Source organism: Ochotona princeps, chromosome 4, assembly GCF_030435755.1.
Source record: "Ochotona princeps isolate mOchPri1 chromosome 4, mOchPri1.hap1, whole genome shotgun sequence".
Lineage (NCBI taxonomy): Eukaryota > Metazoa > Chordata > Mammalia > Lagomorpha > Ochotonidae > Ochotona > Ochotona princeps.
The window spans coordinates 93130737-93151543 of NC_080835.1; the positions used below are offsets into that span (position 1 = coordinate 93130737).

The 20807-nt window shown below is 46.0% G+C and overlaps 1 protein-coding gene across 2 annotated transcripts in view; it reads left to right on the forward strand.

The window, feature by feature from the left end:
• SORL1 (sortilin related receptor 1) overlaps window positions 1–20807 on the forward strand; it is a 169188-nt gene that overhangs the window by 124451 nt on the left and 23930 nt on the right. For both annotated transcript variants that reach the window (XM_004584985.4, XM_058664017.1), the window contains 10 exons: window positions 3365–3490; window positions 6990–7097; window positions 8471–8602; window positions 8911–9042; window positions 9624–9758; window positions 10795–10950; window positions 14638–14787; window positions 16516–16647; window positions 17236–17362; window positions 17500–17669. In XM_004584985.4, the coding sequence (XP_004585042.2) occupies window positions 3365–3490; window positions 6990–7097; window positions 8471–8602; window positions 8911–9042; window positions 9624–9758; window positions 10795–10950; window positions 14638–14787; window positions 16516–16647; window positions 17236–17362; window positions 17500–17669 (1368 nt within the window). The remainder of the gene's footprint in view (window positions 1–3364; window positions 3491–6989; window positions 7098–8470; window positions 8603–8910; window positions 9043–9623; window positions 9759–10794; window positions 10951–14637; window positions 14788–16515; window positions 16648–17235; window positions 17363–17499; window positions 17670–20807) is intronic.

A 20807-nucleotide genomic window follows, 5' to 3' on the forward strand; every position in this document is an offset into this window, starting at 1 on the left:
ACCTACTCCAACCAGAAGTGTCTTCCTAATCCTGGGACCTACTCCAACCAGAAGTGGGAGAAAGGTTGCACAGACAATAATGCAGCCTCAGTACGGTATTACAGGAGGTGGAGAGTGGTGAGCCAAGAGCTGGGGCTACGGAGACCATGGTGGAAATCTAACATTAGAACTCAGACCTGGAACTTGCTGGAGGGAGTGGCAAAAGTGACAGTAAACAAAGAGCCATGTACCAACTATAATAAGTAAAATTGAACTGTAGACCTATGGATGACAGAGCTTAGAAACCTGCTCCAAGGAGAAGAATCTGATAACCAAAAGTACAATGACCCAAGAGCAAAAGAAGAGACAAAGGCACAATGAATATTACTGAAGACTCCCCTGCAAAGGAGCAAAACCCTTTGCCAGTCTCAGAGTTCACTGAGGAAGACATCGAGACAATGTGGGCTACAGAATTTAAAACACTTGTTATAAAACTTCTTATCAGCAATGAGAAGCACGTAAAGCAGGCACTCAAGGAATTTAAGGAATATATCACATAGGAGATGAATCAAATGAAAGATGATCTATCAGAAATGAAGAACACAGTAGAGCAAATTGAAAGTACAGTGGAGAGTCTCCAAAAGAGCATGAAGGAGGCAGAAGAAAGAATCTCAGAATTAGAAGATGTTTCCTGTCACCAGGGGGAAACAGACAAAAAGCTGGAAGCAGAGCTGAATCAGGCCAAAAAAAGTATTCAAGCATTGAAAGACACTATTAGAAGTCCAAATCTAAGAGTTATGGGAGTCCCAGAAGGTGCAGAAAGAGCTGCTAGGTTTACAAATGTATTTAATGAAATATTAAAAGAAAATTTCCCTAATCTAGAGAAAGAATTGGGAAACAACATCCAGGAGGGGCACAGAACTCCCAACAGGGTTGACCAAAAGCAATCTTCACCATGACACATGATAATCAAGCTCTCTTCAATCAAACATAAGGAAAAGATCCTTTCCATAAGGAAAAGATCATGTGTGCACATGAAGAAAAAACAACTGACATATAAAGGAATGCCAATTAAACTCACAGGAGCTCGCTCACAGGAAACTACAGGCCAGAAGAGAATGGAGCGACATATTCCAGATTCTAAAAGCAAAAAGTTGTCAGTCCAGGATAACTTACCTAGCAAAGCTTTCCTTTGAAAATGAAATCAAATGAAAAATGAAATATGAAAATGAAATGAAGTTTTTCCACAGTAAAGTTAAAAGAATATGTCCCTTCCAAACCTGCCCTACAAATGATACTTCAAGATGTTCTCTTGACAGAGAAAAGGAATAGCACCCACCAAAACCAAAGGCCAAGGTGAAGAACATCCCAGTAAAATAACAGAAGACTAAATCAATGAACAACCCATTCCTAAAATGACAGGACCAAATTACCACCTGTTTGTATTCACCCTGAATGTAAATGGCTTAAACTCATCAATCAAACATCATAGATTAGCAGATTGTATTAAAAAACAAAACCCATCTATTTGTTGCCCTCAGGAGACACATTTCACCAACAAAGATCAGCAGAAACTGTATCTCATGGTTTTTGATGTTTTTTGTTAGTTTCATCTCTTCAAAACACTTTCTTCTGATTAAATTCTTCAGTGATTCATACATCATACAGTAGCATCATTTTCTTCAAGAAGGTTCTTGATTTTTTTCTTTTTCATTTCTTCAGCGGCACATCAGTCATTCAGTAGCATGTTATTTAACTTCATGGTGTTGTTAATTTTTTTTCTCCCTGTTGTTGATTATGTTTTGTGACTTTTCATTTGAGGGAATGTCTAGTAACTCTGTAATGGACGACTATCATAATCTAGTAACATGCTGTTTAACTTCATGGCATTGTAAATTTCTATTTTTCTTTCTGTTGTTGACTTTATAGTGTGGCTTTTCATTTAAGGGGATGTACAGTAGCAGTGTAATGGAGACTATTTATTCAGATGTGAGGATACAATGCAGTATGCATCTCTACTTCCAGACAAAGATGGACTCCCACTGAAACTGTTTACTATATGTGGACAATGGGATGCTGGACTATCTTTTATTGCCCATGTCTGCAATGATGGACATGATGACTGTGTATGAAGAACTCTATTATAGTAATGATATAGGAGACCTCAGTGAGGGGGGAGGGTATTGGGAAGGGGATAAGGAAAATCCCAGGGCCTATGATAATAATAAAAAGAAGTAAAACTAAAAAAAAAAAATTCCAGAAATAAAAAACTGATAGACTTAAAAATGCTCCTACTACACTCTATTGCTCTAGCATTTCTGTTTTATTATTAATCTCTCATTGTGCCTGTGGTTTACATTCATTATAGGTACGTATAGTTGAATGTTTATTAAGAAAGAAAATGTGCTCATACACAGGGCCCATTGCTGTTTCACAGTTGCAAGCTTCCCCTGCAGTTAAGGGAGGAGCCCTTCACCATCAATCAACAGGGTCGAGCCTGCTGCCTCTCAGCTGTGTGCTGAGGCCAGCTGCTTTCCAGTTGCTGAGGCAGCTAGGAGCGCTGGTTGGGCCTGAGGCAGGTACGCTGCATCCCGATTTGTCCTTGACTTGCCATTTTGAGATGTTTCTCAATGATGTCCACGTGGCATCAGTGTCAGAAATGATGCCAGTGAGGCTGCTCAGTGACTGTTCATTAGCGTGTGCGTCCCCTGTGGTGACCGTGAGGGACACTGTTAGCAGGGAGTGTTGCTCCTCTCTGCATAGAAAGACAGTTCTATTTCACGGAACCTGATTTCGTGGTAGGTTGGAATGTATCTTGTAGGTTTGCGTGTCTGAGTTTTTTGTAATATTTTTAACCCTTGGTAGAGCCATGGCATTGCAGAGTGTTGAAGGCTCCTTGTATAACATTGTCTGGAATGGGTTTAGAACTCAGTAGGCTAAGCAAACATCAAGTTCTTCTTAATTCATACCATGGGTAAAAATTTTTATTTAAGAAGAGGAATTAGTGTGGTATTGTAGGGGGGAAATTCAGGCTCTGGACTCAGGCAGCCTGGTGCTGTTCATTGTAACTTTCTTAATCTCTGTAAGCCTGTTTCTCAATGGTGAGCGGTAAGTAATATTACCTCATTGACTGTGAAGAATGAGTGGTTTCTCAACAGGTGCACTGTACCTGTACGTGGCTTGTGTCATGCTGTGTTACCCACAGACCCGAGTCGCTGCCCACTGGAGGAGCTGCCATGGCTGAGGAGAAGCAGGGAGGTGCCAGCAGCGGGTACCTCCCCCGTTTCCCCCAGCACCACCCTGCAACGCCAGGCTGCTTCGCAGCATGCCTCTGGGGTTGCAGATGACAGAGGTGTGACTCGTCTGCCTTCTCTCTCCCTGGCAGCCATCTCTCACACCTGCGAGGCCTCCAACTTCCAGTGCCGCAATGGGCATTGCATCCCGCAGCGGTGGGCGTGCGACGGTGACGCCGACTGCCAGGATGGCTCCGATGAGGATCCAGCCAACTGCGGTAAAGAGACTTGCTATAGCTGCTGCTTGGAGCTTCCCCCGGGGTTTTCTGTTCAGGAAAAGAGGCAGCAGATGGGCCAGGATGTGAAAACCTGTTCCGCTCTGCCCGTGTTTCCTCCCTGACAACTCAGCAAGCCTACCCACTCTCCATGCTGTGTTGCCATATGATGTGCTGGGGCCGGCCTTGTGCTCTCATTTCTCAGGCAAGCAAATGGTGTGCCTTGTAGCTGGAACACAGAAAATACCCTTTCAGAACCAAATGATTTTTGAGGTGTTCTGTCTGTTCATATCCTTTGGCCGAGCAGTCTAGATTTTCGTGGGATTCTGTTGTTTCATACATTCTGCTTCTTTCCTGATGTAGTACTAAAACGATTTTCAAGGGCTGGCACCATGGTGTAGTAGGCTAAGCCTCCACCTGCAGTGCCTGCGTCTCAGAGGGCACTGGTTTATGTTCCAGCTGCTCCACTTCCAATCCAGCACCCGTCTTGTGGCCTGGGAAGACAGCAGAACATTGCTCCAGTCCTTGGACCCCTGCACCCATGTGGGTGACTCAGAGGAAGCTCCCGCCCCCCTGGCTTTGGACTGAGGCAGCTCTGGCTGTTGTGGCCATTGGTGTGATGAACCAGAGGATAGAATTTTCACTGTGTGTAAATGTGCTTTGCAAATAAAATTTTATTTTATTTGTAATAAAATAAAGCAGTGTTTCCATGTATTTGTTTTTTCTGTAGTTAGCATATTCATGGAAATGCATATTCATGCTGCCTGGTCGTCCATATGATGCTTTTCGTGTTACACAGTCACAGCATTGCCAACTGTTCATGTCCTTGGACATGCAGCCTTGTGTTTCCTGGCAGACATTTTGTAGGATCCACTCTTCCAGATGAGATGTTGTGGGGAGAGAAGTTCTGATTGCTTTTCATGATGCTCTCTGAATGTTTCCAGATCGGCTTGAAAATCCCTAGTATGTCTCCACCAGAGACATGCTACCTGCTCCCCACCTCTCCCTAGATACAGGCTTTTTTGGGGGGGGTTATTTTTTAATTAAATGAGTGTGTTTGTCTCATGCCATTTTAGCCGATACCTTTTTATAATTTTTTTTTATTTGAAAGAGCGAGTGGGATGGAGGGAGATCTTGCATCCACTGGTTCACTGTGCAAATGACCACAACAGCCAGGGCTGGGCCAGGCGGAAGTCAGAAGCTGGGAAGCCCTCCAGGTTTCCCACAACACTGGTGGCAACGGCCTAAGTCCTTGGACCATCTTCCACGGCCTTCCCAGGCACAGGAGCAGAGAACTGGACCAGAAGTAGAGCAACTGGGACTCCAGCCAGCGCTCAGATAGGGGCTGCCAGCACCACAGGCAGCAGCTTAACCCACCATAACACCAGCCCTTTGATTTATATCTTTTTAAAAGCAACTTACTTTTACTGGATCACATTAATCATATCTGTTGAGTCATGGTACTAATTTGCTATTTCTGTTTGATGTCCTCCACACATTTCTGATGAATAATGACTTTCCACAGCATTAAAATCCGTTTTTCTTTGTCTTTGTACCCAGTCTACCAGGAGTGGGGCTTGTGAGGGCTAAGACTGTCCTGTTGGCACTGACTTTTTTTTTTAAAGATCTGTGATTTATTTATTCATTTTATTGGAAAGGCAGATACACAGAGAGAAGGAGATACAGAGAGAAAGATCTTCTGTTTGATGATATACTCCCCAAGTGGCTGCAATAGCTGGAGCTGAACGGATCTGAAGCCAGGAGCCAGGAGCTTCTTCAGGGTCTCCCGCACAGGTGCAGGGTCCCAAGGCTTTGGGCCGTCCTCAACTGCTTTCCCAGGCCACAAGCAGGGAGCTGGATGGGAAGTGGAGCTGCCGGGCTTAGAACCAGCACCCATATGGGCTCCTGGGGGATGCAAGGTGAGGATGTAGCCACTAGGCTATCTCACCGGGCTTGGCACTGAGTTTTTAAAACTTATTTTGTTTAAATAAAGGGAACAGATTTTGTGTTTCATATATGCAGATTTAGGAGCACAGTCACACTTCCCATCCTAGCCTTCCTCCAGCTTGAGCGCCCACCTTCCTTTCTTATTTTTTAATGTACTTTGTACAATGAAATGCTTCTAGTTTATTCATAGTTACAGGCTTCCCCTTCCACCTGATAAAGAATTCAACAACTAGTAAGTAGAAAAGTACCAAGTGTCTGGCGTCTGGCAGAGCCTCTGCCCTGGAGAAGGGTGAGCACGCTGGGGCGTTGCAGTGGAGCATCAGGACATGTCCGTCCTCACCCTGTGCACACAGAGCTGGCTCTGAGGTCTCAGGCTCTTAGCACGTGTAGGCAAGCTTTCTCCTAGGGAGTTCTGCTTTGCACTTCTTGAGAACTTAAAAGTGGCGAGTCATTTAAGAAGCTTTAACAAGCTGGACTTCATAATCACGATTCATGTCCTGCTTTTTTCTGTGCACTAGAGCTTTTTCCTTTCCTTCTAAGATTCATTTATTTACTTTTATTTTACATTTTATTTACTTAAAAGGGTTACAGAAAGATAGGTAGAGATCTTCAAGGAGAGAGGGAAAGAGATTGAGAGAGAGATCTGCCATCTACTGACTCACTCCCCAAATGCTGCAGTGGCTGGAGCTGGGCTGCTCGGAAGCCAGGAGCCAGAGGATTTTTCTTTGTCTTCCACCTATATGCAGGGTCCCAAGTACTTGGGCCATCCTCTGCTGCTTTCCTAGGTCATTCACATGAAACTGGATTCAAAGTGAATCAGCTGGAATTTGAATCGGCACCTACGTGGGACACAGTGCCGTAGATGGTGGTTTTATCAACTATACAGCAGGGCTGGCCCTTAAAGCTTTGCTTTGTAAGAATTATTAAATCCTTCTGCTTTGAACAGGTAGTTAGTGTGGTTGAAAATGGAAAACAAAAATGTAAAAACATGTTCAGTAGAATTTTTTTCTTTCCCCTGCCCAGTTTCCTCTCTGTCCTCCTCATAAACTGTGATTGAAAATGTTTCCTGAATATTTTTGTTTATCTACGTTCAAAATTTGTACCTGTATTCTTGTCATATTATACTCACATCATATAGCATGAATGTTGCTTTGTATCTTGTGTTTGTCATGTTCCCCCTGACTTGATCTCTAGGATGTAAGTTTTCATATAGAACAGCTCTCCCACCTGTCTGGTGTCCCAGCTTACAGGCGATACTGATTAAGCAGTCCCTGATAGATGGGCGTGGCGGTGGTTTTCCCTCTGTCACGGTTTTAGGTAACATGTGTGCTTGTATTGAGTACAGGTTGTAGCCTTGTATCGACATTATTTAATTTTCAGTCCTGTACGCAGACAGTCCTTCTGCAAGCGGAATCATACAGTAACCGTACATTTGTAATGTTCCTAGCTATGGTCAAGTGGCCCTGGGGTTGTCCTCGAATATTTACCTCACCCTCAATGTGCGCGTGCCTGATTCCTATTCGTCATTCTTCTCTTTTGCTGACTCACTTTTCAGAGAAGAAGTGCAATGGGTTTCGCTGCCCGAACGGCACCTGCATCCCAACCACCAAGCACTGTGACGGTCTGCACGACTGCTCCGATGGCTCAGACGAGCAGCACTGTGGTGAGTCTGCTCTCTGCTCCAGAGTGCATGGAGGCCCGTGCTGGCTGTGTCTGTTAGACTCAGTCTTTTGGATTCCATGTCCTGATCAGAGTGCCTAGGGCTGATGATGACAAGGAGAGTTGCAGGGCTGGGTGGGGTGGGAATCATGGACCACTTGTTGTGCCAGTGAATATTCCTGTGCCAGTGTGTGTTATGTCCTATGAGTGGATCAGCTGCTTTAATTTGGAGGCATTTGCTGTGTTTAGCTGATGCCACCCAGTGCTGCTCAGGAAAACATTGTTGGGGTCAGGTGAACCTCTAGATCCCTGGTTTCCTTTGGACCCAGAAAGAGTTTCTTGGATCACAGGCTGTCCTACATTCAAATAGACCTAGGCGAACTGAGAGAGCTGGTGCTAAGGATCCTGAGTGCATTAACTGGAGTGCCCTTGGGTGTTGGGAGTTTCTGCAGCATTTCAGGATGGTAGTGAGTTTATTGGTGCAGGGGTGGCAAGTTGGCCTGTGAGTGAAATGTGGCCCAGAGTCAGTTTTGAGATTCGGTGACCTGGTTTCTGATAGCAGAAATGGCTGGCTGTCTGTAGGCCATACCCGGTGGCTCTCACACTCTTGTGGCAAAGTAGTTCAGAGGCTGGCTGGCCCACAGAGCCTAATGGCTTTGCTCTCATTACACTAGTCGAGGTTCTGCAGAGAAAAAAAATCGATTGTGTGTGTGCACGTGAGAGAGAGAGAAAGGCAGACAGACATTCACAGACTGGTTGGCATGGCGTATGTGATTAGGGAATTGGCAAGTCCAAATGGCACAGTGAGTCAGCATGCCAGAGACCCAGGGGTAAAACTAAAATTCAAGCATGGCTTGCAGGTGAAGCCCCAAAGCCATCTTCCTGCTGCTTCTTCAGCAGGCCTTTTGTCTGCATTTGCCTCTCAAGTCTTCCAGTTGGATTAGGGCCCTGTCCCATGACCTCATGCAACCCTCATACCTCCTTGGAAGTTCCTGCCCCCAATCACATTTGGAGCTAGGGCTTCAGCTTTGCATTGTGGAGAGACACAGTTCTGTCTACAACACTGGTGCCTTACAGAGAGGTGCTGTCAGAATCGGTGTCAGATCACTAGTGGTCGAGGTCATGGCTTTGAGATGGGGCAGCTCGCTCCCTCGGCTGCGAGCTCTTGGAAGACGGCCGAGGGCTGTCATTTCCCATTTTCTCGTTGTGAAATCCAGGGCTCTGAGAGCTCTCACAATGTTGTGAGAGTCTGACAGTACACTTTGCATCCAGGATCTTTCGGCTGTGGGCTTGGTACAGGGCGTGTGCCCAGCGAGTGGCGGCTCTAGCTACTGCCCGAGTCTTCATGGCCCTCCACGGTGCCCTGCTCCCTTTCAGAGCCCCTCTGCACGCGCTTCATGGACTTTGTGTGCAAGAACCGTCAGCAGTGCCTCTTCCACTCCATGGTGTGTGACGGGATCATCCAGTGCCGCGACGGCTCTGATGAGGACCCAGCCTTCGCGGGATGCTGTGAGTGGGATGGGTTGAAGAGGGAGGTCACCCATGGGCACGTAGGTTTGGCCACCCCTGGCTGAACTCCCATCAGGTTCCAGATCGTGGTTGAGCAGCTAAGCTTTCCTCCTCTGAGAAGGACCTCGCTTTTTGGTTGTTGGTGGATGTGTACAGAGAAGAGAAGGCTTGGGTTTTGCTACAAGGAGTCTTCCAGCCAGACTACCCTTGAGTAGGGGGGCGTTGGCCTTTTCCCCTCGCTGCCTCCAGCCCTGTCTGCCAGGGGGCTGTAGGTGGTCTGGCCTGACGGGCGGCTGTTCCCCATGCAGCCCATGATCCCGAGTTCCACAAGGTCTGTGATGAGTTTGGGTTCCAGTGTCAGAATGGTGTGTGCATCAGCTTGATCTGGAAGTGTGACGGCATGGACGACTGTGGCGATTACTCGGACGAAGCCAGCTGTGGTAAGCGGAGCTCAGACCGCCTTCGACGACCGCGGCTCCCACAGTGGAGCCACCAGTCAGCACTACCCTGGGAAGGCTTGCCTCTCCTTCCTTAGTCTCAGTTGCTACCAATTCCTGAATTCCCCCAGGAAGACCTGAGTCCTGGAACTGCTGCCTAGGAGATGCTGATGCTCAGGAACTGGGTTTTTTTGTTTTGTTTTGTTTTCATGTCCCCTTCTTTTCTCAATGGGCAAGGCCACATTATGCATAGAAATTACTGGGAATAGAATTATGGAAAATGTGATAGAGAGTGCTCCCCGATCCCTCAAAGTCACAGACCACATTATAGCAAAAATGTTGTCACCGTCAAGTCGTCATCAGCGTTGAGGCCATCCCTTTGTAAAATGTCACAATTCAGAGTTAGATGATCAGTCTCAGGATTTGGAAGTGGAAACCAGAACAAATGAGCCAAGTTTGTGGCTGTATTTTTGTGCACATGTGGGCCATGAAGGCAGTGCAGGTTGTCCTGGGACTAAGGTTTTGAGCAGAATGCACAGAGCAATGTGCCAGGGAAGTGACTGATTGTGTGATTATCTTCCTAGAAAACCCCACGGAAGCCCCCAACTGCTCCCGCTACTTCCAGTTCCACTGTGACAATGGCCACTGCATCCCCAACAGGTGGAAATGTGACAGGGAGAATGACTGTGGAGACTGGTCTGATGAGAGGGACTGTGGAGGTAAGAGGGTCCCGTGTGCTGGGCCAGCCAGGTGAGAAGCTGCTGAGAGCGGAGGCCAGGGCAGTCCTTCCTGTTCTCCTTCCGAGGTCTTACCTTGTCTCTGCAGTGCCTGACTCATTTCATACAGTCTTGGAATTGGTGGGGTGTGATTCCAGGGTTTTTTGTTTCGTTTTCTGTCTATCTCTGCTGTTTTAAGGTGTGGGTTCTGCCATTTCTAAGTTTGCTCGTACCGTTGCAGGCACAATGAAAAGTGTAGAAACTTGCAGTGTGGTAGTGTCTGCATCTCCTATTGCAAATGCGGAGTTTCAGACCCCACCTGCACCCACTGTAGCAAGGTGCCCAGGGTCTGGTATGCCCTGATACATGTCAGAGGCATTGAGCTACTTTGCCCTTTTCCTTTTTAGCATTCTCGTCTCCAAACCGAGTTTGTGATTCATTTCACCAGAATGGTGTTTGACCTCAGTAGGACTTCTTTTAGCCACCGTGTGCCTTCCAGCAGATTCTTACAAAAGTCAAGCAGTTTTCCTGCTAGGCTGGAGTTGGCATTTGGCCAGGTGCTCACAGCATGGATGTCCCGTGTGAACGTGTCTGGGTTGGATGCCTACCTCCAGCTCCTGGTTTTAGCCCGCTGCGAAGGCAGACCATGGAGAGCAGCAGTGTTGGCTCAAGTCATTGGTATTTCTGCCACTGCCTTGGGAGAGGCTGTGTTCACCCCGACCCGTCCTCACCCAGCCCTCTTGCAGGCAGTGAGGGCAGTAAGCTGGCTGATGCGAGCTTACTGTCAATCGCTGACTCTGGAAATTAAAATGGAAATTAAGAAAATAAAATATTAGCCGGTGTTCACTGCAGCACGTGTGGTAGATCAGCTCCCCCCAAAAGGAAGAATGCAATGTGTTCTACTGCACATTTGCAGAGCGGGACCTGGCACTGGCCTCCTGCTGGGGCACTGACATACCCACACCATGTGGGCTGCGTTTTGGTCTGAGATCAGTGTCTTCTAATGCTTGGGGTTTCCTTGCTTGGTATTTTTTCTCAGATTCTCATGTCCTCCCATCTCCGACACCTGCCCCTTCCACGTGTCTGCCCAATTATTACCGCTGCAGTGGTGGGGCCTGCGTGATAGACACCTGGGTTTGTGACGGGTACCGAGATTGTGCAGATGGATCTGACGAGGAAGCCTGCCCCTCATTCGGTGAGTCCCAACTCCATCCTGTCCCTTAGCATCTGCTGTTGCAGGAAGGACCTCTTGGGGATGAGGGGCAGTGTGACCCCTACAAGCAGCTGCACTGGTCTAGCTGGCATGATACTCTGTGGCCAACCTCCTCGTTTACCAACTGTGCACCTCCAGGGTGGGGAGATTCCCAGCCCCACACCCTGCCGCAATCCGGCCACCTTTCTCTCCCTCTTGGTGGGAAATTACAGTTGGAATGATGGGGAGGTGGGGCAGCTTTTCCTGCTTGCTAGGTGTCGGGCCTGTCCTGGTGAAAGGAGGGTGGGCACTGCCATCTAGTGGCTGATCCAAGAGGTAGCTTGAAGGGCAGCGTAATAAGCACACTGTGGGATGCTGAGGTAGGCCTTGAAATTCCACCACTTGCAATAAAATGGTCCCAACTGGAGATCGTTATTATTAGTGAAATATGCCAATGCTAAAAGGACAAATATCATACATTCTCTCTGATATAAGGTGGTATTTATGCAAAACACAAAATAAATAGATATAATCAAGTATATTCATTTATTCTCACAGATAAACTAAAAGAAACTAGTGCACTAGGAAGTGGTTACATTGTAGTACCTGTCTCTACTTCCAAATAAAAATAGGATTCTCAATGAAACATGTAAATGTACCTGTATAGTATGATACTGGATTTTTTTTCTACTTTTGTCTATACTTACCACGTCATGATACATTTATTTTGCTTTTTAAGATTTATTTATTTTTATTAGAAAGTCAGATATACAGAGAGGAGGAGAGACAGAGAGGAAGATCTTCCATCTGCTGATTTACTCCCCAAGTGGTTACAATGGCCAGAGCTGAACCAGTCTGAAGCCAGGAGCCATGAGCTTCTTTTAGGTCTCTCACACGGGTGCAGGGTCCCAAGACTTTGGGCCATCCTTAACTGCTTTCTCAGGCTACAAGCAGGGAGCTGGATGGGAAGCGGGGCTGCCGGGATACAAACTGGCGCCCATATGGGATCTTGCTGCATGCAAGGCAGTGACTGTGGCTACTAGGCTACCACACCAGATCCTGTCATGATACATTTAAATAGCAGAAAGTTAACCTTATTACTGCTACTAAGCAACTATCCAACTGTGATAATTCAGGACACAAAGTTGAGGGGGAATGAGGCAGGAGGTAGGGAAGGGGGAAGAAAGGACCCCCAAGCCTACAAAATTATATCAGGGTAGCTAATAAATATACTTGAACAATTAAAAAAGAGAAGAAAGGAACCCTACACCCTGGCTCAGGTGCAGACGGAGCAGAGGTGGGGAGGCTGTGCGTTCTCTGAAACAGAAGTCTGTTTCAAACCCACTTGTTGTGGGAGGATATACCAGGAAGCTTCTTGGCCCCCAATCTGAGTTTCCTCTTTTGTTTCTGTTTGTCCCTTTTGCCTCTCTGTTGGCCATCACAGGTCCTCTTCCCTGGAAGCTCACTGTGGATGCATTCTTAGTTCCCCAGCCCAGTGTGAGCTGAGTTCTCCTGGGCTCCCCTGACTTTTGCTCCAGCACAGCCGCCGGACTTGCTTTTGTCCCACCTGCAGGCCTGCGGTGAGGATTTTGTCCTTCTTAGGAAAGCCTTGGCCTCCTCTCGCTGTGTGTGAAACTCACGCACCGTCAGGGCGCAGACACGTGTGGATTTCTGAGCAAAAGACACCCTGATCCAATTGTGATGTGAAGGCAGCACAGAGTGGGAACAGCCAGGGTGTTTGTAAAAATGACAACTTCTAATTCTTTGTTTCCCGAAGGTGGAGACTTCTGCTTTGAACCAGCAGGTTTTGATTCTCCCTCTCTCGTCTTGCCTCTGCGGAGCTGTCGTGGACTCTGAATGATGCCTGTCTCTTTTCCTGTCTTCATTGACCTTCTCTATTGTCCTCAGAATGATTGGCCCGTTATTACTTCCTGATGATTTCATAGATTTTTTTTTTTCACGGTAGTGGTGTGGATTTCCTGTTACCATGCTAGGTAGTACTTTGAATCCTCAATTCAGGCTGCTGTGATAATAGGCGAAGAGTTGGTGTCCCATGAATGCTCTCTGCTCTTCTCGGGTTCCGCCCTTGCTTGGGTGGAGCACACCCTCTGAGAGCTCTGTCAGAGGACGCTGTGACAGCCTCCCTCAGCACTTTTGTCTCTTGACCTTGGTGGCTGTGATGGGTACCAGTTCCTCCTGTGGGGGACACAGGTGTCTTCTGAGAGGGCCTCTTGTGTTGGAGCTGTGCGTGCTGTATCCCACTTCATTTTCCCCTCCCCATCTGTCCTTCCTGCCCACTCTCCTTCCCTCCTTCTCTCCTTTTTTTTTTTTAAATTCAATCTCATAATTTGGAATAGCCCATTTTCAAGAAAGTTCCTGAAAGGAGTTCATGGGAAAAGTGTAGCTGAGACTTTACTCGTGTCTTCGGAGTCCCTTGGTATCTGGGCTTGAGTGCTGGTTGTGAGTAATTTTTCTCTACCATTTTGAAGTCTCTGCCTTTGCCATTGAGTAGGCTTTGGGAAACCCGAAGCTGTCTTAAGCTGTATAACCTGCTTTTGGCTCTCTGGGACTTCTTGACCAAAGAGTTTGCAGTGTTTGCTGTCCAGGGTGATGGTCACCCAGGGCCTTTTTTTTAATCCTGGAAATTTCTGTATTTTACTTGGAGGAGTTTTTCTTGAAGTATTTCACTGAGCATATTCATTCTCTCCTCTTCCAACCCATTTTTCCTCTCTTTTTGTAACTCAGCATTCATGTAATGACTCTCTGATCTGGTTCTTCCTGCTACATTTTTTCAAAAGAACATATTTTCTAATTTTTTTTTAGTGTATCTTTGTTTCCCACTTTGGGAGATATTTGCCTAACGTGATCTTCTAACTGTCCCTTGAGATCTTTCATCTGGGTTATCACAGCTCTCTGTTGAGGAGCTTTTCCAGGTTTGTAGTATTCCACTCTTCACAAATTCATGAGCCTTCTTTCTTTTTGAGTATATTGAGAATGCTTGTTTATGAAGTTTTCCTTTTGCAAAGTCTATTCCCTCCAACCAACTGTTTTTTCTGAGGCAGAGGGGCTGTATTTTGTGCTCCCCATGGTGTTTAAGGCTGGGGGCTCACACGGCTCAGCCGTTCTGAGCAAATGGCGGACATTTGCAGTCTGTGTCTGAGAAGGCTTGGTTTTCCAGAGAAGATGCCTGAACAATGATGAGCTCACTCTCAGCTCTTACCCTGTGTGGGTAACCATGTTCCATCTGCCGTTGGGAGGAAGGCAAGGTGCTTGTTTGCTGTCGCTAGTAGGAAACAGCTGCTGCTTCAACATCTTTCTGCCCTTCCCTCGTGGACAAGAGGGAGCAGTTGCTGAGTGTCTTGCAGGCTGCATGGTGTTGGTCTGGCTGCGTCTCTGCACTCTTCCATCGTTGGGCTCTGTCTTGTTGCTTTCAGATCCCCAGCTCTTGTGCTCTTTCCCGTAATTCATGCTCTGGCATTTTCAAAGCAGTCTCTTGACTCTGGCGTCAGGGGGTCCTGCCTGAGAGGGAGCAGGGCTGTCTGTGTTCAGTCTGCTCTCTTTATGCAGATTTCTGTCTTTGGGTCCCTGATGCAGTTCCCACAGCCTCGTCTTCTCCTGATACGTAAGTTGGTGACTGTAGCCGCTCACTATCCTCCATGCTAAGTGAATCTTCAAACTCTTCTCTTCTAGCCAATGCCACTGCTACTTCTGCCCCCTCCCAACTTGGACGTTGTGACCGATTTGAGTTTGAGTGCCAGCAGCCAAAGAAGTGTATCCCTAACTGGAGGCGCTGTGATGGCCACCGGGACTGCCAGGACGGCCAGGATGAGGCCAATTGCCGTGAGTAGTGGGAGGGCACTTCACCACGGGGCACAGTGCCAGCGGGCATGGTACCCTACCACAGTACTACATTTCTGCATGAGCACACACCCATGGTGTGACCTGCATGTTTATTACTGTAGTCTACACTACCGTGTGGCCACATGGATCTGTGTCGTTAAGATCCCCTTCTGTTTAGTATGCTGGCTGGCTGTGACATAGCAGGAACGTGTGCGGTAAAGCTGCTTTGTGAATGAGCAAAACATGTTTCATTGACTCTTTATATCTAAGGATAAGATCATCACCTTCTGTGTATGTATCATTTGTTCTTTTAGAAATATTTAGTGAATATTTGTAAGACTTCGAGACCATCTTTTTGGAGGTGTCACCTCCAGCACCCCATTAGGAAAATTCACTCTCAGCCTGGGTGCTTCTTGTTGGTGGCATCCTGAACCCAGTGCAAGATGGTGTGTGCACTGTATACATTTAGAATTGGCCATTTTTTAAAAGTACTAGGTCCCAGTGCCCACTCTCCCCGTGTGCCCAGGTCTACTGTCTTTGGAGTAGGAGATGTAGGGGGGCACTGGCCCCCACTGGAGTGCCCTGCCGAGCAACTGCTAGGAGGTGAAAGCAGGCGACCTGGAGGGCGTGCAGTTAGCTCTCATGTCCTTTGGAATGGAAGGACCAAATGCTTGCTGATTGCACATGATATGGCCTGCATCTCGTAGGTGTCTGCGGTTGCAGATTCCAGCGGAAGGAACATCAAGTAAGCAACTGTAATGCAATGCAGCAGAAGCAGTAATTAACAGTTATCTAGGTGATTGACGAGTTCAAAGATGGGCTTGACTATCTTTACGGAAAGACAGGTTCAAGCTAGGAAAAACGTCACAGTTGATGATGCCTAGAGGGTAAAGTTGCAGGTGCCTGGCATCCTGGACACAGCAGGCAGTGTGTCCCAGATGCTTGGATTTCTGAGTGCAGAGGACTTGGGCAAGATGGCCATGCTTGGATTTGATCTCTCTAATCAGGGAAGATTTTAGGGGAGGAGTGTTTGTGTTTTCCATCATTTGGACTAAATCATAGTTGGAGTGGGGGTGAACCAGAAGCAGTGGTGGCTGATGTTGGAGGCCAGGTGCCAGTTAGAGATGAATGTGTTGGGAATAACGAAAGAGAAAGAGGAAGTATGACAAATCTTGGTATGCTGACAATGGTTCCTAGGATGTGGGGATCAGGAAGAAGGGAGTTCCCAAAGCCAGGGGCATGGACTTGTTTTTAAGCAGAAAGCAGTTATTTCATAGCATTTAAACTGCTTTTCTTTTTCCCTTTCAAAAACTTTTTACTTATTTTCAAGGCAGACATATACAAGTACACGCACATACACACATGTACCACACACATGATTGGCAGACAGTGACCTCCCATCTTCTGGTTCTCTCTCCAAATGCCTGAAGTGTCCAGGAATGGGCCAGGGTGTGGCCAAGCACTGAGTGCTCCATCTGGGTTTCTCATACGGGTGGTTGGGGTCCAAGAACTTGCTGTCTCCCAGGGTGTGTGTTAGCAGGAAACCAGAATTGGATATGGAGGTGGGGCTTGAACGCAGGCACTCTGATATGCTTTGTGATAATCTGAACTGCTGTGCCCATGGCATGCCCCAATCTGCTTTTCTTAAATATGAATAAACCTAGATCCAGTCTTTGCTAAAACGCGGCCCGTCTCCCTGAGGATTTAGGAAGGTTCTTTGTGTTTCAGCCACACACAGCACCTTGACCTGCATGAGCTGGGAGTTCAAGTGTGAGGATGGCGAGGCCTGCATCGTGCTCTCGGAGCGCTGCGACAGCTTCCTGGACTGCTCAGATGAGAGCGATGAGAAGAACTGCAGTGGTGAGTGCTGGCCCCGCCTGTCCGGCTGAGTCCCCCAGGACAGGGAGGTCACGTCTGGCCAAGGACGCTGTGCACATCTCTACAGTCTGAAATGAAATGAAATGAAATCGATTTAGACCGTCCCGTGAGTGACGATCGGCGAACCTGTATAACTGGCTGCTCCCTCCTGCTTGTCAGTGGAATGCTAGTCTCAGAGTTATTTTTGACCGGTGTCTCACCTCATACTACACTCTCGTGTAGTCACAGCCCCCAGGTTGCTTGTGGGGTTGACTCCACAGTTCCTTGGGTGACATTTAGTAGCAGATCCTGTAGTGACATTGTCCTTGCACTTATCGTCATTCTCTATTGGGAATCAGCCTTAAATCACACTCGATAGGATGGGGATAAAGAACAAGGAAAAATACCCAGAATGCCCCAGGAAGGATCAGACACAAGCATTTCTACGACACACTTTAGGGGATATGTTTTCCCGTGATTGCGGACTGCTCACTCTTTGGTTTGATTTAAAAGCAAGGCATTGCTTGGGTCCGTTGAAAGTCAAGGATTTGCTAGAGATGGCTTGCTTTGTTTTTCCCTTTGTCTTTCTAGATGAGTTAACTGTGTACAAAGTGCAGAACCTTCAGTGGACAGCTGACTTCTCGGGGAATGTAACTTTGACCTGGATGCGGCCCAAAAAAATGCCCTCTGCTGCTTGCGTATACAATGTCTACTATAGGTGGGGCTAGTGATGTCTTTATTGCCCTTGTACGTGCCATGAATTCTCTTGAGATGTGCACAGTGTGGCTCTTGACTGTAGTCACGCATCTAACCACTCCTGTTTCAATGTGACAATATTCTTATTCTTTTGGTCAGAGTGGTTGGAGAGAGCATGTGGAAGACTCTGGAGACCCACAGCAATAAGACAAACACTGTATTGAAAGTGTTGAAACCAGATACCACCTACCAGGTTAAAGTGCAGGTTCAGTGTCTAAGCAAGGTGCATAACACCAATGACTTTGTGACGTTGAGGACTCCAGAGGGATGTAAGTATCACGATTTTTTAAAGTTGTGAAAGATTTATTTGGGTATTTGAAAGGCAGAGTTGCAGAGAGAAGGAGAAAGAGGGGGATAAAGAGAGATCTTCCATCCACTGGTTTATTCCACAAATGGCAGCAGTGGATAGGACTGGGCCATGCTAGTAGCCTGGAACTTCATCTAGATCTCCCACATGGATGCAGGAACCCAAGGACTTGACTGTCTTCCAGTGCTTTCCCAGGTACATGAGCAGGAAGCTGGATTGGAAGTGGAAGAGCTGGAACTTGACCTAGCACCTATATGGGATACTGGCATTGCAGATGGCAGCTTAACCTGTGCCACAGTGCCAGCCCCCTGATTTATTCTTATGGCATATGCAAGACCTTATGCAGAATTTCTAGAGAGCTTTCATGATGCTGCCTGGGAACGTAGAAGCATAATTATGTGTGACTTACACACACAGAAGTATTGTGGCTGTATTTTGTGGTCTTGCCAGAGTTGCTGAGCATGTAATTCTCCTTGTGATGGAAGAGAATGTTCTTTTATCTTAAGAAGTTAATTTCAGGAATGATTATTGTGATCCAGCAGATTGAGGCACACCTCATGATCAGAGTGCCCGACTGAGTCCTGGATATTCTGCACCCTGCTCAGCTTGCTGCTCATGTATCCTGGACAGCATGGGTGATATCCGTGCTGTCCATGTGGGAGACCTGGGTGGAGTTCTGGGATCCTGGCTTCAGCCTGGTCCAGTCCTCACTCTGCAGACATTTAAGAAGTGAATCAGTGTATGGGAGATTTCTGTCTGTCTGTGGCCTTTCTTTCATTGTCTTTCTCTCTCTGCCTTTCAGGTAGATGAATATAAATAAGCATTAAAGAAAAGACGATGCTGGTGGTCCATATGAAAAGATCTGGGTTCCATAACTACCCCTCCATCAAAACAAATTAATTTCAGAATCTCTCCTTCATTGCCTTCCTTTGCATTTCTTGTGTAGTTTCTGTCTCTAACTTCCTTCTCTAAATATTTTGGAGCACTCGGTGCTTTTGAACCCATTATCATTAAAATATGAATACTTTAGAAAGTTCATGGAAAAGGGAATTAAAAGATGAGTTAATTGCAGCACAGAAGTTTTTAAAATCCATGATATGCGTTTTCTGTAAACTAAGTATTTCACTAGTTTAGTTCTGTGGTTAATTGCTTTTCGGCTTTTTGGCTAAGATCAGGTGTAGTTCTGTGGTTAGGTTTTTATGAACTTTACTAAATTCATGTGTTTAAGAAAGTTTCCTGCCTTCTTTTTTTTTCAAAGCTGTTGACATGGGTGACTTTAAACTTATCCCAGACATTTTTTCCCCATTTCTCAAAGTATTTTGAAAATGCTAGCATTAAATTCATTAAGGAATCTGCCTTGAAAGTGATCATATTCATTTGGATATAGGATTTTTGTGATTGAGAAAATTAGTCTTACTCCTCAGTAAGCATCTCCATGGTCCTCTGTTTTATTCTAAAAGAGACTGAGGCAGCAGATGCTGTCATTGATAATTAACATCTCAGTGTCAAAGTCCCAGGGGCAGCTGTGACTCAACCTGTCGAAGGGAGTGCCTCCTGCACCCTGGTGAGTCATAGATTTACATGAGACTCTGAGGGGTGAAGAGCTCATCGTGCCTCCTGGAAGAAGAGGAAGGGTGCCTTGACAGTGAAGACCCAACCACCAGCTTTGCTAATAGATAGATCCCAATCAGGCTCGAGATTCTTGACTCAAGAATATTATCCCTTTGGCCAACGTATAAATGAAATACACATACTGAAAGACATTTTTTTTAATATACAGTTTATTGTTATTGCTATCATTTTGTGATACAGCTGTATATTCCCTTATCTCCTCCCCAATTTCCTCCCCCCCCACCTAGTTCCTCTATATCATTACTAACATATAGTTCTTCATACACAGTCATATGTCCATCATTGCGGGCATGGACAATGGCAGAGAGTCCAGAATCCTATTGTTACGATATAGTAAACAGTTTAATTAAAAGTCCATCTTTGTCTGGAAACAGAAATGCATACCACACTGCATCCTCACATCTGGATGTTAATCTCCATTTCACAGCTACTGTACATCCCCTTAAATGAAAAGTCATGATACAAGATCAACAATAGAAAGAAAAATAGAAATTTACAATGCCATGAAGTTAAATGACATGTTACTAGATATGACATTTTAATATGTAATGATTATACATAATAGGTACCATGGGATAGTTTAATCTATACATATCTATGTTTGGTCTGTGATGATAGATCAGAGTAACTGGCATCTTCATGATCTCAAGCATTTATCATTCTTTTTTTCAAAATGCTTTCTACCATCTATTTGGAATCATTAATTATTGTCAATCATATGCAATTGATCGTGCTGTATGCCTTTGGTAGTTAGTGTTCCTGTCCAGTTGCACCATGGTGCACTCTGACTATCCTTTCTGCTTTTCTTCCCCCTCCCACTCTTCTCAGCCTCTAGTAACCATTATTCTACTCTCTAGCACTGTGAGACCAGCTTTGTTAGCTTGCACATACAAGTGTGAGCATGCCAGATTTGCCTTTCCATGCCTGACTTATTTCATCTCAGATAATATCCTCCATGTTGCTATAAATGACAGAATTTTATTCTTTTTATGGCTAAACAATCTATTGTGCATTTATAGTACATTTTATTAATCTGTTCAGGCTTGGGTAGACACCTAGGTTGATTGCGTAGCTTGGCTGCGGTGAATGGTGCTAAAGTAAACATGGAGGTGCGGATCTTTTTAGGTTACTGGCTTATTTCCGTTGAATGTTTGCCCAGTAGTGAAATCACTGGGTCATATGCTCAATCTCATCCTAGTTTTGTGTTTTCCATAATTGACTTGTCTACCAGTGGTGTGGGGAGCTCCGCTTTTCCCTGAATCTTCACTGCAGTTTCTTATTATTTGCTTTTCTGTAAAAGCCATTCTAGTTGGGATGAGATTTATGTATGTATGATTGATAGTTGTTCTGAGCATAAATCCCTTATACATGGATAGGTTACAAATATTCTCTGCCATTTGTAGGGTGATGTTTCCTTTGCTGGGCAGAGGTTTGAAGTTTATGAAGTCATGTGTGTCAAATTTTGCTT